The following is a 27,951-nucleotide window of genomic DNA, read 5'->3' on the forward strand; positions in this document are numbered from 1 at the left end:
CCCCGGCTCGCCCCCCCCAGTTCTGAGGCTCAGCCCTCCTCGGAGCCCACCATCTCGAGGCTCCCGGACTGTAAGGGACCCCTGCAGTCCCCAGAGCTGAGGCCAGCAGGGGCTGAGACTATGAGGCAAGCAGCCCATCGACCCAGACCTCCTTAGGACCAGCCCAGTCACCCAGCAAGCGAGAGAGCAGCAGCGGAGAGCAGAGCCGGAAATAAAGGACCACAGCGGACCACTGGGGATCACCCCCAGCAGCTCCTGAAGACCCTGGCCAGGCTGAGGGGTTGCGACGGAAGGCCAGACCCACAGACACTGACAGACACACAACGACAACGATGCACACAGCTGCACGACACTGACACACTCAGATACAACCAGTGACAGCATCACATACTGCCACAGCCCTGCAATACAGACACCCACACACACACAGAAACAACTGGCAACTCTGAAATGGGCAGACAGTGACACACAGCACCACCCCCCTCAACACACAGAAGTGGGGGCACCCATCTTCCCAACACACGAGACAACATTGACCTGCACGGACAGACCTGGAGACACACACACGCACCCTCACCCAGGCGCAGCTGTCGGTGGCCTCTGCACATCCTCCCCACCCCCACGGGGACACCCTCGCTCCTCCACACACTTGCGCACACACACAGAGCCACCAGCAAACATAGCTCACATACCCCTGGCTCCAGCTCCGGCAGCCCTGGCGCCTTCTGCAGCCTCCTTTGTAGGTGGGGAAGAGCTCAGCCAACCCTGGATGGAGTGTCGGTGAAGCAAGAGCTCAGAGGGGAGCGGGGCTGGCCTGGCATGACCCTCGCCAGTCCCCCCACCTGGCTGGGTGATGCCTCCTGGCCCAGGTTCTGGGGACCCTTGGCAGTACCATGGAGCAACTGACAACCCTCCCACGGCCTGGGGACCCTGGAGCCATGGAGCCATGGGCACTGCCCACCTGGCAGAGCTGGACTCCAGGTCGAGGGGGTGAACCTGGCGATGCAGCCCCAAGTGTCGCTGATACTCCTCCAGCAGCTCTGCAGCTTCCAGAACTGAGGTCTGAGGAGAGTTCTGAGCCCAAAGGAGCCAGGAGCTCTGGGCCTATTGGGGGCACTGACCCTGAAGAAGCAGAGGCTTGTCTGCCCAGCCTGGGCCAGCAAGCATCGAGCTCTGGACCTGCCTGCCAGAGGCCAGAGGATGAGGAAGTAGAGGCTTTCCCGAAGGTAAGGGATCTGTGGATGGCTGGGGTCTGCAAGGTGGGGTCTCTCACCGTGTCCTCCAGCCTGGCCAGGAGGTGAGGCGAGGTGTGCATCCCTACTGCCCACCTCTCCTCTCTTGGCCTGTCTGTGGGTCTGTCTCTGTGGCTATCTGTCCTCTCTTCATCGAGCAGGAATCTCAGGGGCTCCATTTCTTTCGTCATTTGCCTGTCCTTCTGACCCTCTTTGCCTGTCTGTCTAGATCTGGCCCTGCTGCTGCCCCGTCCCTCTCTGTGCCTCCCTCTGACAGTGTGTCTGTCTGTCTGTGTCTCTTCCTCCATGAGTTTGTCTGTCCTTGGGGGCTGGGGGGTACAGGGTGAGTGTGGAGGTGCACGGAGAATCAGTGCAGAGGAAGTAGAATGAAGGGAGGGGGCTTGGTGCTGGGCTGAGCCAGGGTTGGGGTGGGTGTGAGCAGGCTCCTGTAGAAGAGGGAAGGAACAGGACTTAGTGGGAGGGCAGGGGAGTCTGGAGGGATGGGAGTGGGAGCTCTAGCTGGCACGTCCCTGGAGGAGAAGATGGTCAGGAGTGGGACGAAAAAGGGAGGAGCAGGAGGGTGCCAGGGTTGGGGGCGCCTATGTGGACAGGAAGGACTGGACAGTTCCTTCTCCTAGGCCTCCTCTGCTCCTCTCTGAAGACCTGGGATGTGGGGCAAAACCGTTTCATCTCCACGTCTCCTTGGACCATGGATGGGGGATGCTTCCACATGGAAGGTTCTGGCTGGGTGATGTGGGTTTCTGAGGTGCTGTCCTTGGTCCTTTCCCATGCCAGGCCAAGCTGAATATGGGCTTTGGGGACAGGCCCAATCTGGAGCTGCTGAGGGCCCTGGGGGAGCTGCGGCAGCGCTGTGCCATCCTTAAGGAGGAAAACCAGATGCTGGTGAGGCTTGGAGACTGGGGTGCTGCATTCTGGTTGGAGCCAGGCCCTCTGCCTCAGTGTCCTCCTCACCCCATGAACATCTCTCCAAGTGGGGGCTCCATGGAGGTGACAAAACGCTGAGACCTAGAGAGGGTGAACCCCTGCCTAAAGTTGCCAAGGACCCCACTGTGAGCCTAGGGCTCTAACCCAAGACCTGGGTCATTAGGACTGGGTCTGTGGGGTGCTCCCTACATGCCCCAATTCTGCCTGACCCCTTGGCAGAGGAAGAGCAGCTTCCCTGAGACGGAAGAGAAGGTGCGGAGGCTGAAGAGGAAGAACGCCGAGCTGGCGGTCATTGCCAAGCGCCTGGAGGAGAGGGCCCGAAAGCTGCAGGAAACGAACCTGAGGGTGGTGAGGACAGGAGGCTGCTGGGCGGAGGCTGGGCGACCAAGGAAGAGGGGAGCCAGGGCTGGGCTTGAGGGCTGTCTGAAGCTTGGGAGTCACAGACTCAGCACCCAGGAAAGCAAGAATCTAAGGGATAAGGTGCAGGAAGGGCAGAGGCTGGCCAGACAAGGAGGCCAAAGGTTTCTGGAGCTGTAGTGGGGAGGTTCCTGAGCAGGCAGGGAGCAGGGTTCTGGATTACCATGTGCTGGTGCTGGCGGCAGCTCCTGCTGAGCTCATCTCAGGGTATAGAGCTGGAGTGGGGGCAGGGATGAGACCCGTCACAGTGGCAGCCCCAAATTAGCAGCATCCTTTGATCCTAAACTCAGATGTAGAGTTAATCCTTTCGGACTGCTGGGATGGGGTAGAGTGAGGCTGCTGGCTTTCTGAGACCCCAGTCAAGGTGGAAGCAGGTGGCCACCCCCCTAGGTTTTCATGCTAACTCCTCCTTTGGGAGGAAGGAGATGAAGAGTGGGAGAAGTGCCCCAGCCCTCAGGTGACCATTGGCCTTACCCCTCCTCTGGCTAGGTGAGTGCCCCCTTGCCCCGGCCGGGGGCCAGCTTGGAGTTGTGTCGGAAGGCCCTAGCCCGCCAGCGAGCCCGGGACCTCAGTGAGACAGCCAGTGCACTGCTGGCCAAGGACAAGCAGATTGCTGCCTTGCAGCGGGAGTGCAGGGAGCTGCAGGCCAGGCTCACCCTGGTGGGCAAGGTGCGAGGAGGCCCTGGTCACCTCTTCCAGCTCAGCCCTGTACAGGGCTATCTGCCTGTTGTGGGATGCGGACAAGATGTTAATGAGATGCAAATGAAACGGGAGGGTGGAGGTTGCTGGGAGTAGGTTCCCCTGGCAACGGCCCAGGTGGGAGAGGGGAGAAGGGGGTGGAGCCATGACTCCCAGACCTGGGCATTTCTGTGCCCCAGGCTTGAGGCTGTGTGTCAGTGGGTCTGGCTGTATGCATCCACACATCCCCTGTAAATGTTCACAAGGCATTTAGCACAGTGCTGGGCACATTGAGAGCATCCAAGAAATAAGTTACTCAGAATGTCCGCACAGGGGCTCGCGGGAGCATGTGGCCACACACGCATGCACATGTAACCAGGCATGTACGCTTGTGGGGGTGTGCACACTCCCGCGCATTGGAGTCCCTCTAGCAAGGCGAAGGGCTCTCCAGGGGATGGCATGGGGCGGGCAAGGGTTAGGCCTGACTCCCCTCCCTGTCTCTGTCCCCCAACCTCAGGAGGGTCCCCAGTGGCTCCACGTGCGGGACTTCGATCGGTTGCTGCGCGAGTCCCAGCGGGAGGTGCTGCGGCTGCAGAGGCAGATCGCGCTGCGCAACCAGCGGGAGACGCCCCCGCGCCCGCCGTCCCGGCCCCCGGGCCCTGCTCTCCCGGCCAGAGCAGAGGCGCCGGCTCCCGGGGCCCCGGGAGAGGTGAGCGCCGGCGCAAGGGCAGGTGTGTGGGTGCGTGCAGATGGCGGCGGGGAGCGACCACTGGGATCTCCCCTGCACCGTGCTCAGAACCCCAAGGACCCAGTGGTGGTGTGCGCACTCCCAGGGACTGGGGAGCTTTCCCGTCCTGGTCAGGGTCCACCTCCAAGCCTCCCGCGCTCGTACCTGCGTCGTGCCCTCCCCTGGGGGCTCCAGGGTTCCGCCCTCCATAGGCCTGCGCCCAGCGGGGCCCGGCCGGCCGCCCCTGCCGCGCTGCCAGTGGTACGGCCCAGCCGCAAATCCCTGGTTGCCCTGGCAGCCGCCCGGGGCCCAGCCCGCGCCGCCTCCTCCCGCCGCCGCCGTAGAGCGGGGACGCCCCCGTCAGCGTCCGCCTGGCTGGCCAGGCCTGGCCCCGGCTACCCGGGGGCGGCGGTGCGTCCGCCTCGGCTCCAGGTACAGGCAACCCTCACTGAGCGGGGGACTTAGGCAGCCCCTGATTCGAGGGCCAGGGACCTGCTCCGGACCCCCAGAACTTAGGGGTCTGGCTTCTCTCCATCATCCTAGGTGGGCAGCAAATAGGTCCTCCTCCTTCTGGGAAGAGAGCTGGGAGGAGAGACCAGGTAGTGATCTGATAGTGACCAAGACCTCTGGGTGGGGGGAGGCTTCTTGCTCAGATTTTGCCCCTCTGGCTGGCCCTGGAAGGGAGATGCACCTCCCATTAAGACCTGTCCTCCCCAAAGTTTGTATGGATAAACGGAAGGTGTGGCAGGGTGGGCTTTGGGGAAGCCAGGAGAAGGGTCTGGCCGGGCTCGCGCTGCTCTAGGCCAAGCCCAGATTTGGATGATACAGAACTCCTGTCTTGGGGAACACCACTTCCCTGGGGACCCAAGCAGCCTCCTAATTCTCTGCCGGTCGCTGAAGGACACCCAGGACAGTTATTGAGTGCAGAGCAGGGCTGCTGCTGGAAGCTAAAAAGGGAAAGCTTTGGCCTGGATAAAGGACCCATCTCCCAGGGCACACGTGGGTCCCAGGATCTCAAAGCACTTACAGCTCCAGGACACAGGGGTGCAGCCTTTGTACTTATACATCAGCTGGAGACAATGGGAGGGGATGGGCAGACAGTACCCCTCTGTGCTCTTCCTAGGCAGGGATCTCTTGCTGGCTGAATGATGGGGTGGGAACCTGCTCTGGGCAGGCTGGGCTGGGGCAGGCTGCCCTGGGGCCCTGTTCTCAGGTGCCAGCCCCTTGCCCCTGGGCATTTCCAGGCCACACCCCAGGAGGATGCGGACAACCTACCCGTGATTCTAGGGGAGCCAGAGAAAGAGCAGAGGGTGCAGCAGCTGGTAAGTCCTAGGTCAAGGGCTGGAGGCAGCCTGCTGTGGGCAGATGTACCTTCCCGCATGAGGAGCCCTTGGTTCTGACCCAACAGGAATCGGAGCTCAGCAAGAAGCGGAAGAAATGCGAGAGCCTGGAGCAGGAAGCCCGGAAAAAACAGAGGCGATGTGAGGAGCTGGTGAGCTCTTGAGGGCAACCCAGAGGCCAGCTCCTCCCTTTGCCCTGGCCAGCCAGGTGGTGGGCTCCCTCTCAGCTCTGCTCCCGCCCCTGCTGCCCTCAAGAACACATTTTCCCTCCTGCTCCTCGGTGCTTTCCTTTCCTGGCTGGTGCAGGTTCCAGCAGGGGAGGAAGGCCTTGCCTGGGAGGAGGGCAGGGTCCTCTGTGCGGGGAGAGGGGAAATGTGGGTGCTGGGCCCCCTCCTGAGAGCTCCTCTGCCTGCTCAGGAACTGCAGCTGAGAGAAGCGCAGAATGAGAATGCCCGCCTGGTGGAGGAGAACTCCCGGCTCAGTGGGAGAGTCACAGAGAAGGAGCAGGTACCATTTCCACCCAAGTGCTGTGGAGACCTGTGCTCCCACCAGAGCCCCAGTCCCCAGCCAAGGGGCTTTCTCCCCTACCCCTGAGCAGAGGTAGGGGACTGTTCCCGCTGTGAGGGCTCTGGTGGGTCAAGGCTCACCCACCCAACTCCCTGCCATTGCCCCCTCACTAGGTGGAGTGGGAGAATGCGGAGCTGAGGGGCCAGCTCCTGGGGGTGACACAGGAGAGGGACTCAGCCCTTCGCAAGAGCCAGGGCCTGCAAAGCAAGCTGGAGAGCCTGGAGCAAGTGCTGAAGGTGAGGGGATGGTGCAGGTTGGGTAGGGTGCTGGGCCCTGGCACAGGGAGCAAGTGGGACAGCAGAATATGCTTAGGGAGGGGCACTAGCTCTGAGGGCTGGGCCTGGAGCTGCAGCCCCTTGCCGTCTCCAGACTCAGTTTCCTTTGTAATAGAGGAATCTGGAGCAGACGGTGTTTGAGGCTTCCTCATCTTAGATCTTCTCTAGAAATGGCCAAGTGGGGGCTCTGGCCTTGACTCAGATCTTGTGTTTCAGCACATGCGGGAGGTGGCCCAGCGGCGACAGCAGCTGGAGGTGGAGCATGAACAGGCTCGGCTCAGCCTGCGGGAGAAGCAGGAGGAGGTCCGGAGGTTGCAGCAGGTGGGGCGGCAGTGAGGGAAGCTGGCAGGCTGCCGGACACCAGCTTTGCTACTCATTCATCCCACAAGCATTTACTGTGTGCCTGGCACGGTGCTAGGCATTGGGGAGACTGTGGGGAACAAAGACCAGGTCCCTGAGCAGTCAGCAAATTAGCAGATCCATGAGTGAGCTGATTTCAGACACTGATGTGCACAGTGGTGGAGAAGAACAGGGTAATGTGACAGAGTGACTGGGATGGGGTGAGGAGCCACTTCAGCGGTCATCAGGGAAGGCCTCCCTGAGGAGATGACAATTGAGCTTGCCAGGCAGGAGGCGTAGATATGTACATGCTCTGTGGCAGGGAAGAGCTGGAGAAGCCTGAGACCAGTGTGGCTAGAATACAGCAAGGGATGGGCAGCATGGTGGGAGTAGGCAAGAACCGGATCCTGTCGGGCCTTAACGGCCATGTGAAGAGTTTGGGTGTTTTGCTTTGTGAGTAGTTAGAAGCTCCTGAACGATCCTAAGTTGGGGAGTGGCATGATCTGAGTCACAGGATCACAAAGACCAGATCCCTGAGCAGTCAGCAAATTAGCAGATCCATGAGTGAGCTGATTTCAGACACTGATGAGCACAGTGGTGGAGAAGAACAGGGTGATGTGATAGAGTGACTGGGATGGGGTGAGGAGCCACTTTAGAGGTCATCAGGGAAGGCCTCCCTGAGGAGGTGACAATTGTGGCATTGTGGAGGGTGGACTATGGGAGTGGGCGTGGAGCAGGGCCTGGGCAGTGGCCTGGGAGGGAGATAGTGGCTGTCTGGACGGGGATGCATGCAGCGAAGGGGGAGACAAGTGCCCAGGTTTGAGTTATGTTTTAGAGATAGAACTGACAAGCTTCTAGCCGGGCATGGTGGCTCACGCCTGTTATCCCAGCACTTTGGGAGGCCAAGGCGGGTGGATTACTTGAGGTCAGGAGTTCGAGGCCAGCCTGGCCAATATGGTGGATCCCCATCTCTACCAAAAATACAAAAATTAACCTGACATGGTGGCATGTGCCTGTAATCCCAGCTACTCAGGAGGCTGAGGCAGGAGAATCATTTGAACCCAGGAGGCAGAGCTTGCAGTAAGCTGAGATTGCGCCACTGCACTCCAGCCTGGGCGACAGAGCAAGACTCCATCTCAAAAAAAAAAAAAAAAAAATTGACAAGGCTCCCCGTGGGATTCCAGTTGAACTCCTTCTCTGTCAGCCATTTGCTGTATAAACTCTGGTGGAGGTGGGGCTCTTCCCGCTCTGTGAGGTGAAGGATGAAGGGGCAGCGGATCAGAGAGGTAGGGCATCCCAAGTGCTAAGTTCCATTCGGGCTATGTCTGAGCTACGTGTTAAACATTCAAGGGGAACTGTCCACAGGCACCTGGATACATGAGCCTGGGGTTATGGGTAAGTTGGTCTTGGACATATTTGGAGCCATCACTGTGTTCAGTTGCATGAGTAGATGGGAGCCCTAGGGAGAAAGTAGACAATATAAACTGGGCCCAGCACTGGGTCCAGGGGAACCCTAACATTCAAAATGGAGGGCAGGAAGCAGGCAAAAGAGGCTGAGAAGGAGCATCCAGAAAGGTAGGAGGGAAACCGGGAGGATGGTTGCTCAGGAAAGAGGGGAGCAGACTCAGCCACGCTCCTCCTGGACCCCTTTGCCTTCTGGTCTAAGGTATGGTTCAGGGTGGGTGTTCAGGAGGGAGAAACTCTTCAGCCTCCTCCTTCCCTATCCCTCTTCCCTCTCTCCCTACTCTTCTTTCTACTGGCTTCTTCCTCCCCTGCCTCTGTCCTTTCTACCCTCCCTCTTTTGCATCCCTCTCTACTCCACCCCATTCCTTCTCCTTCCCTCCAGCATTTTGGTTCCTCCCACCTGTAGGCCCAGGCAGAAGCCAAGAAGGAACATGAAGGAGCCGTGCAGCTGCTGGAGGTAGGGCGCCTGGAAGTGGCCCCCAGTTCCACCGTCTTGGGAGGAAGGCAGGGGAGCTCCAGATAGAGCTGGAATGGACTATGGTGGTGGGGAGAGGGGTTGCAAGAGGGGCCCTTAAATGCTCCAGGGCCTGGGGGAGTCCCCTTCACCACTGGCCTATTTCTCAGGGTGGGCATGGCTGGGCAGGGGGCTCCTAAGTCTGGTGGCAGCAGTCTCCCATTGCTGCCACCCCCAGGTGCCTTTACCCTGAGATATCCTTCTGTTTAGGAACTGCTAGTCAGTCCAGGGAGCTGACTGGGTGATGTCCACTTAGGCCCCCTTCTCCCCCTCCCTCTCTGGGTTAGCAACCCACAGTGCTCAGGGTTCTAACCTGTTCTCTGCTTCCTTTCCTGCAACAGTCTACCTTGGATTCCATGCAGGTAGCGCCTCGTTCTCTGCTTCCCCACACTTCTCTAGGCTGGCTGGGTTGCATCTCCTCCCTCAGGGCCCAGGCAGTCCCACTCTCTCATCCAGCAGAGGGGGTGTCACTGGGAGCAGACCTGAGAATCCAGAGGGGATGGGGTTCCCACAGGACATGTGCAGCTGTCCCCTCGTCCCAGGCCTGCCGCCGTGTCTGTCAGACACTGGGCCTCATCTCTCTAGACACCCTGATCATGAGGAAGGTCATCGCCAGTCTAACTTAGGAGCCTCGCCATAGAGGCTGGAGAGAGCCCCTGCTATTGGGACTCTCCTCAGACCTGAGAAAACTTCCCGGGCATTGGCCCATTCCCATCATGAAGACATCCCTGGCTCTCCTGTGGCATTTCCTGCCCACCTCTCTCAGGGAAGGGGTTTGGGTTGCTGACTATGGGAGGGTGATGAGCGGTGGAGCTGAGAAAACTCCTGCGGTGATGGTGGTGATGATGGGGTGGGAATGATCCCTGTTGGCCTAGAAAGCAGCCAGAGGCAGAAGTGCCATTGCCTAGGGCCTGAGGGTTGGTGACTGTGTGGCAGGCCCCGGCCTTAGCTCTGGAGGGGGCTGGGGTGAAGATGTCCCAGGACACAGCCCAGGACTTCACCCTCAGCTCTGATGCGTTAAGGGCCGTGGGGTGGCCAAGGCAAGGCTGGTACCTAGGTCTGGGGCTGGGTGGATGAATGTGACCTGAAACCCAGTGTAGGGCTGTGTAGAGATGGCACAGGCTGGCACTGGGCAGCTTTGAGGGGCCTGGTGGCTCATGGTGGGTCTTGGCCCAGGCCCGGGTTCGAGAGCTCGAGGAACAGTGCCGCAGCCAAACCGAGCAGTTTAGCCTCCTGGCACAGGAACTCCAGGCCTTCCGCCTGCACCCGGGCCCCTTGGATCTGCTCACATCTGCCCTGGACTGCGGGACCCTTGGAGACCGCCCGCCACCCCCCTGCTGCTGCTCCACTCCCCGGCCTTGCCGGGGGTCTGGCCCCAAAGGTAAGGTGGACCCCAGTGGCATTGGCCTGGAATCCCCAGGCCTGGGCTTTTGTATAGAGCAGAGAGTTCAGGATCAGAGAAGGCCAGCAACTCATCCAAAGTCCACAGCAGGTTGGGGCTGTGCCTGGCTAGAACCAGGTTCTGATGGGGGAAAATAAAGCCCGGGGGAGTGACTGTCCCAGAGTCTGGCCCAGGCATTGTGGGCCGCTGCTCCTCTCCTTCCAAAAGGACCTGAATGATCAGGGCTGAGGGCTGGGCACTAGGAGTCAGTAGCAGGCAGTGTGGTCTTGTGAAGAGTAGGGGCTTGGGGGTCAGTCAGATCTGGTGGTCCCAGCTCCACTTACTTGCCAGTCACTGTGAATTGAGAATGCTGCTTAACCTCTCTGGGCCATAGTTTCGTAAGCTGTAAGACAGGAATAATTAAATGCATCTTATCAAGCTGTTTTGACGATCATGTGAAATAGTATTTGTAAATCAGCTATACTCTATTTAGTAAGTTTCTCTCTAAACATTTCCCTTTTGGTAAGGAAGCCCGGCTATGGAGGGCCTGGCCCCCATATCCAAGAAGCACCACCCTATCTCCTGGTCCCTCCTCAGGCCACAGACCCCAAGCCCACGTGCCATCTTCTCTTTAGACCTTGACCTCCCGCCGGGCTCCCCTGGGCGCTGCACCCCAAAGTCTTCCGAGCCTGCCCCTGCCACCCTCACTGGGGTCCCTCGAAGGACAGCCAAGAAGGCAGAGTCTCTCTCCAACTCCTCCCACTCCGAGTCCATCCACAACAGCCCCAAGTCATGCCCTACACCTGAGGTAAGTGCTAGGGTGGGGCCTGAAGTTCTGGCTTTGGTTTTGGGCAGGGTGCAGGGCAGGTGGCCCTGACCTCTTCTGGGGTCCCCAGGAGTTGGGTGGCGATTTTTGGGGTCCCACGTTGGGAGGTGGGAGGCCTGTGGATTCCTTCTGTGGGCGAGGGGCTCGGGTGGAGCCGTTCCCGCCCTCCGCCGCCTGCCTGCAAGCCGCACCTGGGGCCACCCCAGCCCACTCCCTGGAGGCCCAGGGAGGCTGTGGAGTGCTGCACTGGATGGAGGAGACACTTGGGCACCAGGATCTGCATAAAGAGACTGTTCCTAAGAGTGTCTGTAGTGAAAGCAGGTGGTTGTGTGAGAAAGCACATGTTCCAGGATTCAAATCCCAGCTTTGACTTAGGCAAGTCACTGAGCCTTTCTGAGCTTCGGTTTCCTTATCTGAATCCTGGAGCTAATAAAACCTGCCTTCTAAGCTTGTTGTGATAGTTAAATGAAGAAGGAACATGCCTGTCTCAGTGCAGGGCACAGAGGATGTGTGCTCAACAGGGGGCAGCTGTTATTATTACTAAGTTCCTGGGCATCACTCATAGCTCTGGTTGTCAACTCATCCTTCTTTCTACCCACAAACCCCAGAAGGTGGAGGGGGCAGGTCAGGAGCAGCTCTGTAAGCCAAACATTCAGCAAGTGGTAGAATGAAGCCCCGGGCGTCTACTGCCCCCTCGTGGGATAGAAGGGTGGTGCCGGCTTTGGATGTGGTCGTGGAGAGGTTGCCCACTTGGTCCCCTTCTCCCAGGCATTGGCAGAGAAGAGAAGGCAGCCTGGGCCGGGCGCGGTGGCTCAAGCCTGTAATCCCAGCACTTTGGGAGGCCGAGACGGGCGGATCACGAGGTCAGGAGATCGAGACCATCCTGGCTAACATGGTGAAACCCCGTCTCTACTAAAAAATACAAAAAACTAGCCGGGCGCGGTGGCGGGCGCCTGTAGTCCCAGCTACTCGGGAGGCTGAGGCAGGAGAATGGAGTGAACCCGGGAGGCGGAGCTTGCAGTGAGCAGAGATCCGGCCACTGCACTCCAGCCTGGGCGGCAGAGCGAGACTCCGTCTCAAAAAAAAAAAAAAAAAAAAAAAAAAAAAAGAAGGCAGCCTGTTCCCCAGGCTACCCCAGCAACCTCAATGAGGGTCAGAGAATCGGGGTGCCCTGAGGTTGGGGTGCCCTGGGCTGTGGGCCAGGCAAGTAGACAGGAAGTTCTGAGTTCCAGAGCTGAACGGCAGACACACTGTCACTCAGCTAGAAGCAGGGACCTCTCAAGCTCCTTCTGCCTCCTTGCTTCCAGCGATTTACAGTTGGGGTGCTTTGCTGAGGTGTTTCTTTTTTCTTTCTTTCTTTTTTAAAGACAAGGTCTCGCTCTATCACCCAGGCTGCAGGGCAGTGGCACAATCTTGGCTCACTGCAACCTGCGCATCCTGGGCCCAAGCGATCCTCCCACCTCTGCCTCCCAAGTAGCTGGGACCACAGGCGTGCACCACCACACCCAACTAATTTTTGTATTTTTAGTAGGGATGGGGTTTTGTTATGCTTCTCAGACTGGTCTCAAATTCCTGGCTCAAGCAATCTGCCCTCCTCAGCCTCTCAAAGTGCTGGGATTATAGGCGTGAGCCACTGCACCTGGCAACTTTGCTGAGTTTTTACTTTAAGGAACCAAACCAAATTTCTATTGACACCCACGCCCCACACCAGCATGGCCTGCGCCCCTCTGAGATGAGGCAAGTGGCTTTATTTCCTGTCGGGTGCAGTAGAGGCTCACGGAGGGATCTGGGTTATCCCCACTGCCCCTGCCCAGGGTAGCTGGGCTCTGCCAGGACCTGTCTCAGGTACGGATTTAGAGAGCATCAGGGGGTTCTTGCCACTGGTCTTGTGCAGCAGGTATGTGCTCACTTTCCCTCCTCAAAGCCATAGGTCCTCTGGCTCAGCCTGGAAACCTGCCTGCTTGGCGTTTGGCCCCAGGCCCTGAAGAGGAACCAGCGCTTTCTGTTTGCCCCCAGGTGGACACAGCCAGTGAGGTAGAGGAGCTGGAGGCGGACAGTGTCTCCCTGCTCCCAGCCACGCCAGAGGGCAGCCGGGGAGGAGCCAGGATCCAGGTCTTCCTAGCGCGTTATAGGTGGGTACCTCACCCTCACTGCCCTCGAGCCCAGCCCCATCATTTGGGGTGTATGAGGGGGCCGAGAGGAGATAGAGACCTCTGGAAGTGGTGGGGGCGGCACAGGACACAATGGACCTATTCTCATAACCTAGTTGGGCCAAGGTGGGTGCAGTGAGGGCTGTGCTTTGCTAGTGGTGGACAACCACAGCCAAGTCTCCATAAAGGCTCAGTGCAGTGGGAGAGAGAAGACGGGACATGGAAGTGGAGTGTAGGTCACTCTCCTCCTCCTCCTCCTCCTCTGTGCCTCCCCCAACAGCTACAACCCCTTTGAGGGCCCCAATGAGAATCCAGAAGCAGAGCTTCCGCTGACAGCTGGCGAGTACATCTACGTCTATGGCAACATGGATGAGGATGGCTTTTTTGAAGGTAGGAAGGTAGTAGGGGGTCATTCTGTCCATTCCCCTGCCTTTGAGTCCATGTTGCCAAAGACATCCATCCATCCATCCATCCATCCATCCATCCATCCATCCATCCATCCCTCCCCTCTGCCCAGCGTGCTCAGCCCACCTTAACTTTTTGGTCTCAGCTAAAAGGCATACAGAGACCCAGTGGCCATTGGGGAAAGAGAAAGAAGGGGGTCTGGCTCCAAGCAGGACAGGACAGCATAGTCCAGATGGTGGACAGAGTGTCACAGGAGATTTTGGCTAGATTCATTTTTGTGCGGATGGTCAGGGCATGGCAGTGTTTCACGCTAGTGACACCTGAGGTCAGGCATGCAGCATAGATTTGATGCTGGACTCCAGTCAGGTACGTGAAGGAGGAATCGGTAAAGATTCCAGGGGAAGGTGTTCGCAAGCGGTTAGCAGCTGTCAGGGCCCAGGCAGGGGGTCCGCTTCAGGGAGGTTCTGCAGCTCCTGTGGGTAGTCAGAGGGCTGACCAGGCAACTAAAGGCAGATGCCTCATTGAGACTGGGCACCATGGGCCTGCGGAAGACATGGCCTTGGGAGACTCTCTGAGGGTGGCTCTGGCCTGGGCACCACCAGGCTGAGTCCATCAGCAGCAGAGAGGTTGGCACTGTGTAGGGAATTGGATGGGGCATGGACAGGGCAGGGCGAGAGCCACAACTGTGTATAGAGATTCAGGAATGGGCTTAGCTCTGAATCTGTAACCCTGGAAGCTTGGGAGCCTGCTCAGATTCTTTTCCCTGGGTCCTCTGCCTGTTATTTGAGGAGTTGCTGGGACCCATGGTACCTGGCTTTGTGGCCTAAACAGTTAAGCTTCCTGCAGGGGTACATTACGAAGATCAGAATTCATAAAAAGGTTTCAGAAAAACAATACTTTATAAATGAAGAAAGAAAAAAAAAAAACCACCCAAATCAAAAACCCAAACCCAAACACCCTTTTTTTGGAGGCAGGCAGCAAAGGCATACGTATTAACTAACCACAAATGACTAGAATTTGAACTGTGCGATCTGGGATAAATTGGGATAGATGTAGAGGCACGTAGACCACTGGGGGCAAGATGCCGTATTCCCTGTCCAACTGTAGCTAAAGGGCTGCTTCCTCTACGTCTGGGCCACCTAGGCTGTTCTCAGCTGTGTGGGCTTCTGGAGCATGTGCCTGACTCTGGCCCAGGCTCCAGCTTCAGCCCTGCAGGCTGGAGATCCTCTTACTGTGAAGATTCCTGCCTTTGTCTCCCACTCCACAGTGCTGGAGCTTATGATCGTTTCCTAGGGCTGCAGGAACAATTACATGGAGTGACTTGAAACAATAGACATTTATTCTCTCACTCGCCTCTTCTGGAGGCCAGAAGTCTGAAGTCAAGGTATTCACAGAACTGCATCCCCCGTGGGGGCTCTAGGGGAGGTTCCGTTCCTTGTCCCTTTCAGCTTCCTGTGGCTCCAGTTGTTCCTTGGCTTATGGCCACCTCACTCCAGTCTCTGTGTCTGTGGTCACCATCTCCTCCTCCTCTTAGTGTTTCTCCTCTGCGTGTCTCTTATAAAAACACTTGTCATTAGATTTAGGACCCACCCGGATAATCTAGGATGATCTCCTCTCAAGATCCTTAACTTAATTACATCTGCAAAGACTCTTTTTCCAAATAAGGCCATGTTCACAAGTTCCAGGGACTAGAACATGGACATGTCTTTGGGTGGCCACCATTCAACCCTCTACGGTGCTTATTCTATCAGCGAATTTATTGACAGTCCCTCTTGTTTCTTAAAGTTCCTTACTGTTTTTTTTTTTTTTTTTTTTCCTAGCATAGGCAGAGAGAGAGAGGGTGGAGGTGGGGGGCACAGATGACTGTTGGGGGAAACTCCAGGCCCCACTGCAGCTCAGACCTGCCTATACTCACCCCTCTCCCCTAAGCCCTGGCTCGTGCTCCCCCTTCCTCCCAATAAAGCACACTAGCTGCCAGCTGTCTGTTTCCTGAGAACTTTTTTCTTCTTTAAATTGGCCATGACATGACATGTTAGGTGCCCAGCTTCCTTGACATTCCTCAATCAAACAACAACAGCAAATGTTTTAAAATACTCTCTTGTCAAGTCTTCAGGAGAACCGACGCAGGTAACAAAACATAACCATTGGTGGCTGCCTGGATTGATTGCTGTCAGTCATGCTCCTAGACACAGGCCTGCTGGGGGTCCTGATCCTTCTAGAACTTACAAGTGACTCTTTTCACTAGCACTTACTTCATTTGTGTCTAAAGATTCCTTCCCTTACTCTGCTGAGTTGGTTCTCTCTCTCTCCCTCTGTGGATGTCTGCTGTTCACAAAGGGAAGTTGAGGGGCACCCTGGCCCCTGTTCCTCAGGCCCAGGTAAAATCCAATCAGCAAAATTTTTTTATTTTTGGATACAGCATCTTGCTTTGTCGCCCAGGCTGGAGTGCGGTGGCGCGATTACAGCTTGTAGCTTCTGCCTCCCGGGCTCAAGCAATCCTTCCACCTCAGGCTCCTGAGTAGCTGCAACTATAGGCGTGCCACCACTCCCAGCTAATTTTTGCATTTTTTGTAGAGATGGGGTTTTGCCATGTTGCCCAGACTTGTCACAAACTCCTGGGCTCAAGCAATCTGCCTGCCTCTGCCTCTTGAAGTGCTGGGATTACAGGCATAAGTCACCATGCCTGGCCAGTTTTCTCGTCTTGACCTGCTTATTTTTTAAAACTTTAATATGAAATTATGAAATTATTACTGCAATTTTTAACACAAAAGTGTTCAAATGTACAGAATACATTTGAATACTTATATACCCAGCACCTAGATTCAACAATTGTTAAAACATGGGCATATTTGCTTTATCTGTATGTAGGTTAAAAATGATTTTAAAAGCATTATGATATTTTACTTTGAAATACTCAACGTGCTTATTTAGAACATGATATTCTCCTCCGTCCTCGCAGTCCGAGTGTCACCTGGTAGCTTATTAGAATCACAGGATCTCAGCCCCATCCAGAGAGTTAGAATCTGCATTTTAACAAATATCCAGGTGATTCATATCCAAGTTAAAACTGAAGAAGCACTGTCCTGTAGAACCAAAATACTATTATCAGACCTATCTCTAATCCAGATCTTTACAGCTCTTGTCTTTTAAAAGAATTGACAGTTAAATGTTGATTTGAATCAAATGCTGAAGATCACCCACTAGCAGTTGCTAAAATACATTTACTATACCATTTTTTCTTTATCTCCTCTCTGTCTTCCCCTGCCCTGCCCTTTCCTGTCCTCCTCCTGCCAGGAGAGCTCATGGATGGCCGAAGGGGCCTGGTCCCTTCCAATTTTGTAGAGCGTGTGTCGGATGACGACCTCCTGACCTCCCTCCCTCCGGAGCTGGCCGATTTGTCCCACAGCTCAGGCCCTGAACTCAGTTTCCTGAGCGTAGGTGGGGGTGGCAGCAGTAGCGGGGTCCAAAGCAGCGGGGGACGGAGCCAGCCCAGACCTGAGGAGGAGGATGCAGGGGACGACCTCAGTGTGAGCCCATCACCGGAGGGCCTGGGCGAGCCTCCTGCTGTGCCTTACCCCCGCTGTCTGGTGGTCCTCAAGCAGCTGGCCCACAGTGTAGTGCTGGCCTGGGAACCCCCTCCTGAGCGAGTGGAGCTACACGGCTTCCATATCTGTGTGAATGGGGAGCTGCGGCAGGCCCTGGGGCCTGGGGCGCCACCCAAGGCTGTGCTGGAGAATCTGGACCTGCGGGCCGGGCCCCTTCACATTTCTGTCCAGGCCCTGACCAGCCAGGGCAGCTCCGACCCACTGCGCTGTTGCTTGGCGGTGGGTGCCCGGGCTGGAGTGGTGCCCAGCCAGCTGCGGGTCCATCGGTTGACAGCCACATCTGCTGAGATCACCTGGGTGCCCGGCAATAGCAACTTGGCCCATGCCATCTACCTCAATGGGGAAGAGTGCCCACCTGCCAGCCCCAGTACCTACTGGGCCACCTTCTGCCACTTACGGCCTGGCACACCCTATCAGGCCCAAGTGGAGGCTCAGCTCCCACCCCAAGGGCCCTGGGAACCAGGCTGGGAGAGGCTGGAGCAGCGGGCTGCCACCCTGCAGTTCACCACACTCCCAGCAGGTATGTGGGCTTGGGCTCTGTTGTCCAGAACACCCAGGAGGCCAGGCCATGGGTGATGGAAGAAGGGGACCCTGATCTTATTTGCATTATCAGAGAAATGGCAAATTGGGCAGGTATCTCTGATAGGGAGCATCCTGCATCACTGCGTCTTGTGCCTCCCTGCCCCCAGGCCCGCCTGATGCCCCTCTGGATGTGCAAATCGAGCCTGGGCCCTCACCTGGAATCTTGATCATCAGTTGGCTCCCAGTCACCATCGATGCTGCTGGCACATCCAACGGTGTCCGGGTCACAGGCTATGCCATCTATGCTGATGGGCAGAAGGTATGGCCCTGCTCACTGTACCCTGGGAGTGGAGGTGGATCCCTTCTTGCTATGCTCAGAGACGAAGGCTCTCTGACCTGGCACAGAGATGCCCAGCCCCTGGCATTTGGGCACCATGAGGCAGATGGGGTTAAGAGCATGGGCTTTGGCAGCACATGACGGATTTTAGAACTGTTCCACCACTGAAGCCATGTGGCCAGGAGGATGAAATGAGATAGGCCATGCAGAGGGCTTAGCACAGTACCTGGCATAATGCTAGCTGCCACTGCTGTCAGTACATCCTCACACTTGGCTGTCTCAGCCTCTGCTTCCCATCCTGTGCCCCCTCCATCCTACAGATCATGGAGGTGGCCTCGCCCACGGCAGGCAGTGTGCTGGTGGAGTTGTCCCAGCTGCAGCTGCTGCAGGTGTGTCGTGAGGTGGTCGTACGTACCATGTCGCCCCACGGGGAGTCGGCGGACTCCATCCCGGCTCCTATCACTCCTGCCCTGGCTCCAGCCAGCCTGCCAGCCCGAGTCTCCTGCCCCTCACCACGACCAAGCCCAGAGGCCAGAGCACCCCTTGCTTCAGCCTCCCCAGGGCCTGGAGACCCCAGCTCTCCTCTCCAGCACCCTGCTCCCCTTGGAACTCAAGAGCCCCCAGGAGCACCCCCTGCAAGCCCTTCCAGAGAGATGCCAAAAGGGTCCCACGAGGATCCTCCAGCACCTTGCTCCCAGGTACCCTGTTCGGGGAGAGGGGAGCAGGTGCATGCTGGGAGAGGGACCTGGGCTTGGGTCCTTCCTCAGCGCTCTCTGTTCCAGGAGGAGACTGGGGCAGCAGTGCTGGGCACCTCAGAGGAGAGGACAGCCAGCACATCCACCCTGGGTGAGAAGGACCCTAGCCCCGCAGCTCCCTCACTGGCCAAGCAGGAGGCCGAGTGGACTGCAGGAGAGGCCTGCCCGGCCCCCAGCTCCGCCCAGGGAGCAATGGCCCAGCAGGCGCCAAATACCGAGGCGTGCCAAGGAGGAGACCCAGGGTCTGGGCTGAGGCCCAGGGCTGAGGTAGGGTTTGGGGACACACTGTCACTTCAGAGAATTGGGGCCTGCCTCCCTACCTTCTGCCAGCCCAAATCCAGTTGCCTTCTCTGCCTGTCCTCTGCTCTGGTCCTGCTCTCACACCTTTGGCTGTGCTGTGTGTCTGTCTGTCTTCTAGGACTTCTCTGTCCCATGTGGCTCCCATCTCCCTTCTCCCACCTGCCCCCGACCCATGGTGTACCTCCCCCATTTAGGGCATGGCTCTTTCTCCCTCTGCCAAAGGACCCTTGTTATTGTGGCTGGGGCTGACCCTGCCTGGATCCCCCTGTGCCCCTCACTGTCCTTATCTCTCCTGCCTTGCCTCACCTCTTGCAGAAGGAGGACGCGGCAGAGCTCGGGGTTCATCTGGTGAACTCCCTCGTGGACCACGGCCGCAGCTCAGACCTGTCAGACATCCAGGAGGAAGAGGAGGAGGAGGAGGTGGAGGAGGAGGAGGAGGAGCTGGGTTCCAGGACTTGCTCCTTCCAGAAGCAGGTTGCTGGCAACAGCATCAGGGAGAATGGGGCCAAGGTAACAGGGTACGGATGGGCTGCTGGGCCCCAGGCCTCAGTCTCTGGGGCCTCCCAACTGTGTATCAGCAGCTGCTCTGACTGCCACTGAGTGCCAGTAACATTCTAGGTCTGTGGCCTGGGCCCTGTCCTAAGCAGAAGATAGTAAGTGGCCCAGGATTGGCCTCTGCCCTCCTGGAAAGAAAGGGGAAGAGGAGGAACTCATTTCTGCACCTTCTCTCCCTCCAGCCCACCAGATACAGCATCCTGGCCAAGGGAGGCTGGTGCCACCTAAGATTCTTGTGCTGGTAGCTTCTGGGGAGGGGATGGGGAGGTCTGCTCCTCAATGCTCCTGTTCCACGGGGCTGGTGACAGTTCCTAGAGTGTGTTCCCTGATTCTTCCTTTGGCTCTCACTGGATATGTGTGCGACTTTGGGCCAGCCACTGTCCCTCTGGTTCCTTCCTCTCGGAGGAAGCTGTGGGAGGGCTGTGGGGTTGTCCGTAACCCCTGCCTTCGTTTGAGGGCAAAGATCACAGCTCTCTCTCCTCTTCCCCACACATCTCTCTTCCCTGCTGCGTTCTACTCCCACCTCCCCACCTCCACCAGTCCCAGCCCGACCCCTTTTGTGAGACTGACAGCGATGAGGAGATCTTGGAGCAGATCCTGGAGCTGCCCCTCCAGCAGTTCTGCAGCAAGAAGCTCTTTAGTATCCCCGAGGAGGAGGAGGAGGAAGAGGAGGACGAGGAGAAGGAGAAGCCAGGGGCAGGCTGTTCTTCCCAAGACCCTGGCCCCCCTGAACCTGCGTTGCTGGGGCTGGGCTGTGACAGTGGTCAGCCCCGAAGACCTGGCCAGTGTCCCTTGTCTCCTGAGCCCTCCAGGGCTGGAGACTGCCTGGAGGACATGCCTGGATTAGTTGGTGGAAGCAGTCGGAGGAGAGGAGGGGGCTCCCCTGAGAAGCCCCCAAGCCGCAGGCGGCCTCCAGATCCCCGTGAACACTGCAGCCGACTTCTCAGCAACAATGGGCCCCAGGCCTCTGGACGACCTGGCCCCACGCGGGAGAGGGGTGGCCTCCCTGTAATTGAGGGCCCCAGGACTGGACTAGAGGCTAGCGGGAGAGGGCGGCTGGGCCCTTCCCGGAGGTGCTCCCGTGGCCGGGCGCTGGAGCCTGGCCTGGCCAGCTGCCTTTCCCCCAAGTGCTTGGAAATCAGCATTGAATATGACTCGGAGGACGAGCAGGAGGCGGGCAGCGGGGGCATCAGCATCACCAGCTCCTGCTACCCTGGAGATGGGGAGGCCTGGGGCACAGCAACCGTAGGAAGGCCCAGGGGGCCTCCGAAGGCCAATTCAGGCCCCAAACCCTACCCACCCCTCCCAGCCTGGGAGAAAGGGGAGCCAGAGCGGAGAGGCCGCAGTGCGACGGGCAGAGCCAAGGAGCCACTCTCCCGGGTCCGTGCTCACTCCCCGCCCTGGGCAGCCCCTGCCTGCTGCTGCCTGGTGGCCCTGCTTGCTGCCCACCAGCAGCTCCCATTCCACGCTGCCGCCTCCATCAGCAGAGGTGGGGCCGGGCCTCTGGGCTCCCTCACCTGCCTCCTCCCACCCACATTCCACTGCTTTGCTGCTTCTGCTGATCAGAACTGGGATGCACAATATTCTATCACTAGTCACCTGTTGTGGCCTTTGGGCAGGGTCGCCCTTTCCTCTGCATAGCTAGTTATGGCTTCAGGACGCTGACTGTGATGCCATGTCCAGGGTCACCTGCCCTGATGCTGATGGGAGGCCCTCCTCTCACAGGCTCCTCAGCCAACTCTAGTCCCCTCTACTCCACTCATCTACTTGGGGGCAGGGGCTGGGGCCTCCCCTCCTGCCCGCCCTCCCACTGTGGGAGTGTCTGAGGTCTCCAGCAGGCCGGGCGAGACTCCAGGAGAGGACTGCTGTGCTCCTGCGCTGCTGTGCTGCTTACGCTGATGGGGCAGAACTGGGGAGCACGGGCCCACCGGAGGAATGGTGTGTTACTTCTGCCATCTGTTGCCCTCTTTTTGCAGGCAACAGAGACCAGGGAAGCCAGAGGGCAGGACAGCTCTGGGCGGAGAGGCCCCCAGAAGAGAGGTGCCCGAGTCCCCAGGCCAAGCACTGCAGAGCTAGGTGAGCATCTGATGGGGGTTGAGCTAGAACCCCTCGGCCAGAACTCGCTGCATCACCGCCCTCTCCACTGTCTCCACAGTCCCTGTGAGGAGCCCGTCAGAAGCATTGGCTTACCAGCACCTACCCGTCAGGATCTTTATGGCTCTGTTTGACTACGACCCCGTGTCAATGTCGCCCAATCCTGATGCTGGAGAAGAAGAGCTTCCCTTCCGAGAGGGTCAGATCCTGAAGGTGACTGATTTGCCATCAGGGCTCAGAGCTCCAAACACCAGCTAGGTCTTCCCTCCTCCCTCCTTTCCTCCACTGGAGGTAGCACAGATGGGCGGAGAACACAGCTTCTAGAGCAGATGACGTGGGTTTGGACCCTGACTCTGCCGCTTCTAGCTGTGTAACCTTGAGTAGATTACCTAGGCCCTCTGGGCCTCAGTTTTCTTATTGGTAAAATGGGGATAATATTAGTGTCTACCTCACAGGGTGATTTGTGGATTAAATGATCCAATGTACATAAAGAGCTTAAACTGCCTGACACATAGGCAGCACAGTCTAACTATCTGCTGCTGACATTGCTATTTTTATTATTCCTCCAAGTATTGATTGAAGGCATTTTGCTATTGCTCTGAGATTAAGGAGATCCACTCTGGGGTGGGCAAAGGGCATGACCGTGTAGACAGTGAATGGGGTAATACAGAAAGGGCTGTTTTCTCCTATTCCTCTGATCCTGTTCGTTTCTGTTTTTCCCCTTTTCCCATTCCATGGCCTACGAAAGGGAGAAGATTCTTCTGCATTTCCAAGTGGGGTGTTGCTGGGGTTCGGGGCCTGGGGCACAGGGAGCGAGCAGAACTGGCTCAGACCACTGTTCTTTGCCTCCAGGTGTTTGGGGACAAGGATGCCGACGGCTTCTACCGGGGCGAAGGTGGGGGCCGGACAGGCTACATTCCCTGCAACATGGTGGCTGAGGTGGCTGTGGACAGCCCTGCCGGGAGACAGCAGCTGCTCCAGCGGGGTTATTTGTCCCCAGATATTATCCTCGAGGGCTCAGGTATGACCTGCTGCTGTCCCTCACCCCCCTCCTACCAGCCCTCTTCCAACTCCACCTGACCCTGAGCAATTGTTGTGTCTGGGGTGCCCCCACTTACCCAGACTCTAGCAGAGCCTTGGAGCCTTGAGAACCCTGTGGCTGGTGGTCAGACTGCACGTGGGCTGGCCACATGGAGTGGGCGTCTGTTGCGGAGGGGAGTACAGCCACGCAGCCAGGAATTTTGGGTCCTGGAGGTTGGATGGGGCTCTTGTCAGGGATGGGAGATGAATGCCCTCATGAAACAAGCTCAGTAAGCCAGCACGGCCCTGAGAGGAAACTCCAGAGTCCCAGTCCTGTCTCTCCCACCTCCCCTGCCTCGCTTTCTCTCTGCTTTCCTGGATCAGGGAATGGTCCCTTTGTGTACTCCACAGCCCGCACAACTGGGCCTCCTCCCAAGCCCCGCCGCTCCAAGAAAGGTGGGTAGGACCCCATTCTCTCTCAGGTGCTGGGAGGGTGTGTGTGCGGGTGGGGTGGCGCTGCTTGGCTGGCTGGGGAGGCACCTCTGGAGTTTTGAGCAGGTAAAGGGAATCAGGGCAGACCACCCACATCCCCTGCCTCCCGCTGTGGGGGGCTTTTTTCCGGTGGGGATGAGGGATGGTTTGTGGAGCTCTCTGTCCCCACAGGCACCTGACCGTAAAATCCACGAACCCCGGACATGCCATTTAGCCTTTCTGGGTGTTAGTTCACCGCCACACCAAAGGGCTGGGGAGATGCGCCCTCAGCAGCCTTCCCTGCCTGCCTCCTTGTGTGTGTGTCTGGCCTGCGCTGCAGCACCTGCAGCCTGGGCGGGCAGGGCGGGGTGGGGCTCACAGGCACATTCTCTCCACAGCTGAGTCGGAAGGCCCTGTCCAGCCCTGTCCAGGTGAAGGAACATCCCTGGGCCCGGGAGGCTGGGGAAGGAGATAGGGTGGGTGGCCCCTCTGGCCTCGCCCCAGGGGCTACAACTAGTAGGGAGGTGGTGACAGGGGTTCGGCAGGGGTCCAGGGCAGAAGACAGGATGGAGTATAGGGCTCTCCAGAGAGTCCAGAGTCTTCTCCTTCTCCCCCTGCAGGACCCCCTAAGCTGGTCCCCTCCACTGAGCTGAAAGCTCCCCACTCCATGGTGGCTGCATTTGACTACAACCCCCAGGAGAGTTCCCCCAATATGGACGTCGAGGTGAGGACCCTCAGACAGAGCCCAGCAAAGGGGGCGGTGGCAGAGCCTTCCTGGGCCTGATGCCCTCCTCTTGTTTTCCACAGGCAGAGCTGCCCTTCCGGGCAGGGGATGTCATTACTGTGTTTGGGGGCGTGGACGATGACGGTTTCTACTATGTGAGAACATTGTTGGGGAGGGTGTACCACACCCCAGCCCCCCAGACTTCCCAGGGAGGGCTCTCCCAGAGCCGGGCAGGGGGATGGGCAAGGAACCCTCAGGAAGTCTGCTGGAATGGAACGGGTCACCTCCCTGGACAGTGGTTTTGGCCCCAGCTATTCCCCAGGGGCATCAGGGTCGAGGGGCAGAGCTAGAGCCTGTTTCCTGATCTCAGCCTCACCAGCCTCTCCTCTCCAGGGGGAATTAAATGGACAAAGGGGCCTGGTTCCATCCAACTTCCTGGAGGGCCCTGGGCCTGAGGCAGGAGGCCTGGACAGGGAACCCAGGACACCCCAGGCTGAGAGTCAGGTCAGTGAGGAGCTGGGCTCCCAGCTTGGCAGGGCGGTCTACCCTACTGGTGGGGTGGTAGGGCCAGGGCAGTGTTGCAGCAGGGGTGCAGCTGGGGTGGTCATGCAGGTAAGCACTGTGTCCAGTGCAGAGCCACTAAGTGACCACCAGAGGGGAGCCCCACCAGGCAGCTGCCCCCAAATATGTGCCCCTCTCTGCAGAGGGGTGATAGCTGTGACCCTGACCCTCAGGCCATCTGACCGGCTGCCAACACCCGGGGGCTGACACAGGTGAGGGGCCCTGTGGAAAAGGACCCCTCTGCCTCATGCCTGTAGCCAATCAAAGTCCCTGTTTCAGGATACTCCCACCCTGGGGGGGGGGTCTCCCTACCTCCCAGGTGCCTTTGGAAGCCAGTTGCCCAGCCAGGCCCAGCTTCCTGGGTTCTCATTCCTAGAGCTTACCTCTCCTTGGGGTGGGTGGAATACAACTAAGCCTCCACCCTCAGAGGGCAGGGAGAGAGGGTGAAGAGGCCAAGCCCCAGTCAGAAAACTCAGGGCTTCCGTGTGTAAACACAAAGGCCTTGGAGAGCAGGGCCCACCAATGTACAGGGCCACCTGGCAGCCGGGCGGAGAAGATGCGGGTCTGTCTGTAACCCATCTCCTCTCTTTGTTCCCTGTTCTCAGAGAACGAGGAGGAGAAGAGTCCAGTGCTAGATGGAGATAGATATATGTAGAGAGAGCAACATGTAAGTGGGGGGACTGCACCGCTATGTGACCCCTCACGCCCACTTGACCATAATCAGACAGCACTCCTTTGTCTCAAATACTGGAGCTGACCCAGCTTTCCCACTGTTGTCCAGGGAATGGCAAAGGAGAGCTTGCCATGAGCCAGATTTGCATAGAGTCATCCCTCCCCCTCCCTGCTCCCCTTGCCTTGCCTTTACCCAGGGCAGTGCCAGCTGTCATAGGATTACATGTCATCTTAGTGTGTGATGTCCCATATTAGCTGATGCCTCCTATTCTATAACACATATGGTTTATAGAACATGACGTGGCATCCATAGTAGGACTCATCAGTGGTATTATGATACTGTGCAGCTATGGTATTATAATATTGTAATTATTACTGGTGCCAGGGTGACACTGTAATGCCACCAGTAATAATAGGCTTCCCACCCTTGTCCTCTGCGTTGTGACCTGTTAGGGTGATCAGATGCATGATTTACCTCAAACTCTCAGTTTTCTCTATTTGGGGGATAAAAGGGGAAGTTTGGCCAGGTGCGGTGGCTCATGCCTGTAATACTAGCTACTTGGGAGGCTGAGGTGGGAGTCACTTTAGCCCAGGAGGTCGAGGCTGCAGTGAGTGGTGATCACGCCACTTCACTCCAGCCTGGGAGAAAAATAAAGGGGAAGTTTGAGTAGTTCAAATCCATAAATAACCCCAAATCATTATTCTCTGGAGCCCAGAAACCTCGTTCTTTTGTTTCCCTGACAACCTCTCCCTCCTGGATGTTGTGGAAGGAGCCCTAAGAGGGAGTGGGAAGGGTCTGGGGCTCCCCAACTGGCTCTCAGCTCTGGCTGATTGGGGGTAGATGCTTTGGCCTCTGTGGGCAGCCCTGCCACATCACCACAGGCCTGGGGCAGGGGTGGGGCCTCGGCTGTGCACCCACTTTCCTTGCCTCTGGCCTGGGCTCTATAGTTGGTTCTGGCTGGGAGCCTGCCAGGCTCTGGGCAGCGAGTGGGAGTTTGAGGAAGGGAAGACATGCAGGCTGGCAAGAGCTGACAGAGCTGTGCCAGGTCCTGGAGGTGAAGGTGGGAACAGAGGTATGGGGGGCTTTCTGGTGGCTTCTCTGTTCTCCCAGCTTCCTGGCCTTAGATCACTAAGGAGCGCCATCTGGGTGGGCTTGAGGCAAAGGGAGTGGAGTTAGGAGGAGATTCAGTAAGGGAGAAGATGCTGCAGCCTCCAGAGCCTGTGGTGGGGGCTGAGTGATGCCCCCAGCTGTGAGTCCCTCTGGGTCCTTGGCCTCCCCACAGTCCTCTTAGGGCCCTTAAGGGAGAGTCCTAATCTTCCTCCCCATGGAGTGGGTACTGGCTCCACTCCCTGAAGGCCTGGGGGGGCCACACCTGCTGAGTTTGGGGAGACGCTCCTTCTGTCTACGAGGGGCTGTGGAAGCTACCTTCCTTGGCAGTGACAGCTGCTTCTAAGCAGTCCTTGTCCTTGCGCTCTGTTTTTTGGGAGAGAGGTGACGTGTGAGAAGTTGGGGGCACCCATCCCAAGGGGCAGCTTCCAAGAACTCTTGGGCCTTGTCAGCCCTGCATCCTGGAGGGAGAAGGGAAGGGACCTGCGCAGGGTCACAGGTGAGCAATCCAGAACCAAGACTGCATCCCCTGGGACTCCCAGCTCAGTGCTCCCTCGGCATCACCCTCCCCATTCGCCGCCTGTGCTGTGTGTGTCTGGCAGTGAGTGGTGGGAGGTGAGGCCCTGGTTCTTACCCATGGTTCCATGACATGGGACGCTGCAGGCCGCTGAGGCTGTGGAGAAAAGTGGTGGGGGGTCGGGAGGGAATCAGGCCCTGACCTTGCTCCTTCTGTCTCACATTTCAGGACTGGGGCTGCACCACACAAGGGCCCCCCGGGTCCCCAGGTGGGCCCTGTGCTCCCAGCCCTGACAGCGCCCCCAGGATCGAACGTGGGGAGCCCCAGGGCAGAAGTGAGAAGGTGTGGGGTTTCTTCTCCAAGGGGAAACAGCTCCTCAGGAGGCTGGGCTCTGGGAAGAAGGAGTGAAGCTGTGGCCCATCCTGCAGGCAGAAGAGGCCCTGAGAGGCCCCCAGACCAGCGTCTCCGCTGAGCAGGGAAGGCTCAGACTGGGCCCAGAGTCCCCGTTCTTCTGCATTAACACTGCGGCACTCAGAGAGGATCAAAGAGCCTCCGTGAAGGTCAGAGCTAGATGGCTCCTTAAGGATGAACTCTCTAGAGAAGCACCTTCCTCCTATAGTAGGGGAAACTGAGCCCACAGTGAGTATGTAACTCGACCAAGGTCACTGAGCCAGGACTGGACCCAGGACCCTCGCATCCTGGTCCACCCACCTCGTCTACTAGTGTCCCACAGTGCTGCGCTAGTCCCTTCTGCCACCCTCCCCAGTCCCAGGACGGGCCCTGGGGGGAGAAAGGAGCCTGTGCCCCCTGATGGCTTTGGCTGTCCTGATCTTGTCTTCCCTCCCCTGAAGGAAAGTTTGCACTGGATTTTCTTGGAGCCCCACCTCCCCAGCGGGCAGGCGGGCGGAGCCGTGTATATATGTACATACTCAGTGCCTCAGTTCAGCTTCTTCCACCTCGCTCCCACTGCAAGGCCCGGGAAGGAGAAAGGCCAAGCCAAAGCAGGCCCCACCCCGCCCCCGTCGTGCTCCACCCCTCCCTGCCGCGGCCTCCTGGCCCCTGTATGGTCCCGCCCCCAAAGACCCTGGGGCCCGCAGGGCCGAAGGCGGAGTTGGGTTTGCCTTATTTTGCTCATTGGATTCAAGTTCTTTTGCATAGTTTTCTTTTAACCCCTGTTGGAGTCCAGGGGCTGGAGAAAAGGACAGATTTATGCAGCTATTTTCATACATTTCCCGTTTAGAGTGGGGTAGGGGGTTCTCCACCCTTACCCTATCCACTCCATTCCCCACCCTCTGCCGGGTGAGTGTCTCTTTGCATGTTTCCTTTGCTGTGGTGGGAGATTGTTTGACTGAACCCCCATCCCCACCTTGGTCTCCAGGGGTGTGGAATGGTGGGGGAATTTGTTTAAAAAGACATTTTATTATAATAAAGTCTATTTTCACAAAATCTA

The 27,951-nt window shown here is 57.9% G+C and overlaps 1 protein-coding gene across 3 annotated transcripts; it reads left to right on the forward strand.

The window, feature by feature from the left end:
- The first annotated feature begins 26 nt into the window (after window positions 1-26).
- On the forward strand, window positions 27-27,951 carry TSPOAP1 (TSPO associated protein 1). 3 transcript variants are annotated; one of them, XM_025361214.1, is made up of 32 exons: window positions 27-1,226; window positions 2,028-2,135; window positions 2,397-2,525; window positions 3,084-3,263; window positions 3,790-3,981; window positions 5,244-5,321; window positions 5,408-5,491; window positions 5,757-5,846; window positions 6,020-6,142; window positions 6,398-6,502; window positions 8,391-8,441; window positions 8,840-8,860; window positions 9,675-9,879; window positions 10,515-10,687; window positions 12,722-12,837; window positions 13,136-13,245; window positions 16,555-17,385; window positions 17,555-17,706; window positions 18,045-18,422; window positions 18,507-18,746; window positions 19,095-19,289; window positions 19,875-20,714; window positions 21,311-21,410; window positions 21,490-21,641; window positions 22,281-22,449; window positions 22,833-22,904; window positions 23,318-23,350; window positions 23,540-23,643; window positions 23,727-23,798; window positions 24,037-24,147; window positions 24,810-24,871; window positions 26,730-27,951. In XM_025361214.1, exons 1-31 carry the CDS (start codon window positions 894-896, stop codon window positions 24,837-24,839), a joined length of 5,577 nt encoding a protein of 1,858 aa, XP_025216999.1. In that variant the 5' UTR covers window positions 27-893; the 3' UTR covers window positions 24,840-24,871; window positions 26,730-27,951. The 3 variants fall into 3 exon arrangements, with proteins under 3 accessions (XP_025216999.1, XP_025217001.1, XP_025217002.1); XM_025361216.1 differs by having other exon boundaries at window positions 22,860-22,904; XM_025361217.1 differs by lacking the exon at window positions 3,084-3,263.

The sequence above is a fragment of the Theropithecus gelada genome, chromosome 16 (genome assembly GCF_003255815.1).
Source record: "Theropithecus gelada isolate Dixy chromosome 16, Tgel_1.0, whole genome shotgun sequence".
NCBI classification, from domain to species: Eukaryota; Metazoa; Chordata; class Mammalia; order Primates; family Cercopithecidae; genus Theropithecus; species Theropithecus gelada.

Coding starts and splice junctions, on each gene's coding strand:
- TSPOAP1 (XM_025361214.1), top strand. CDS start 894: ATGGAGCAACTGACAACCCTCCCACGGCCTGGGGACCCTGGAGCCATG. Junction 18,423..18,506: donor CTCCAGCACCTTGCTCCCAG/GTACCCTGTTCG, acceptor TCTCTGTTCCAG/GAGGAGACTGGGGCAGCAGT. Junction 21,411..21,489: donor GCCAAGCACTGCAGAGCTAG/GTGAGCATCTGA, acceptor CTGTCTCCACAG/TCCCTGTGAGGAGCCCGTCA.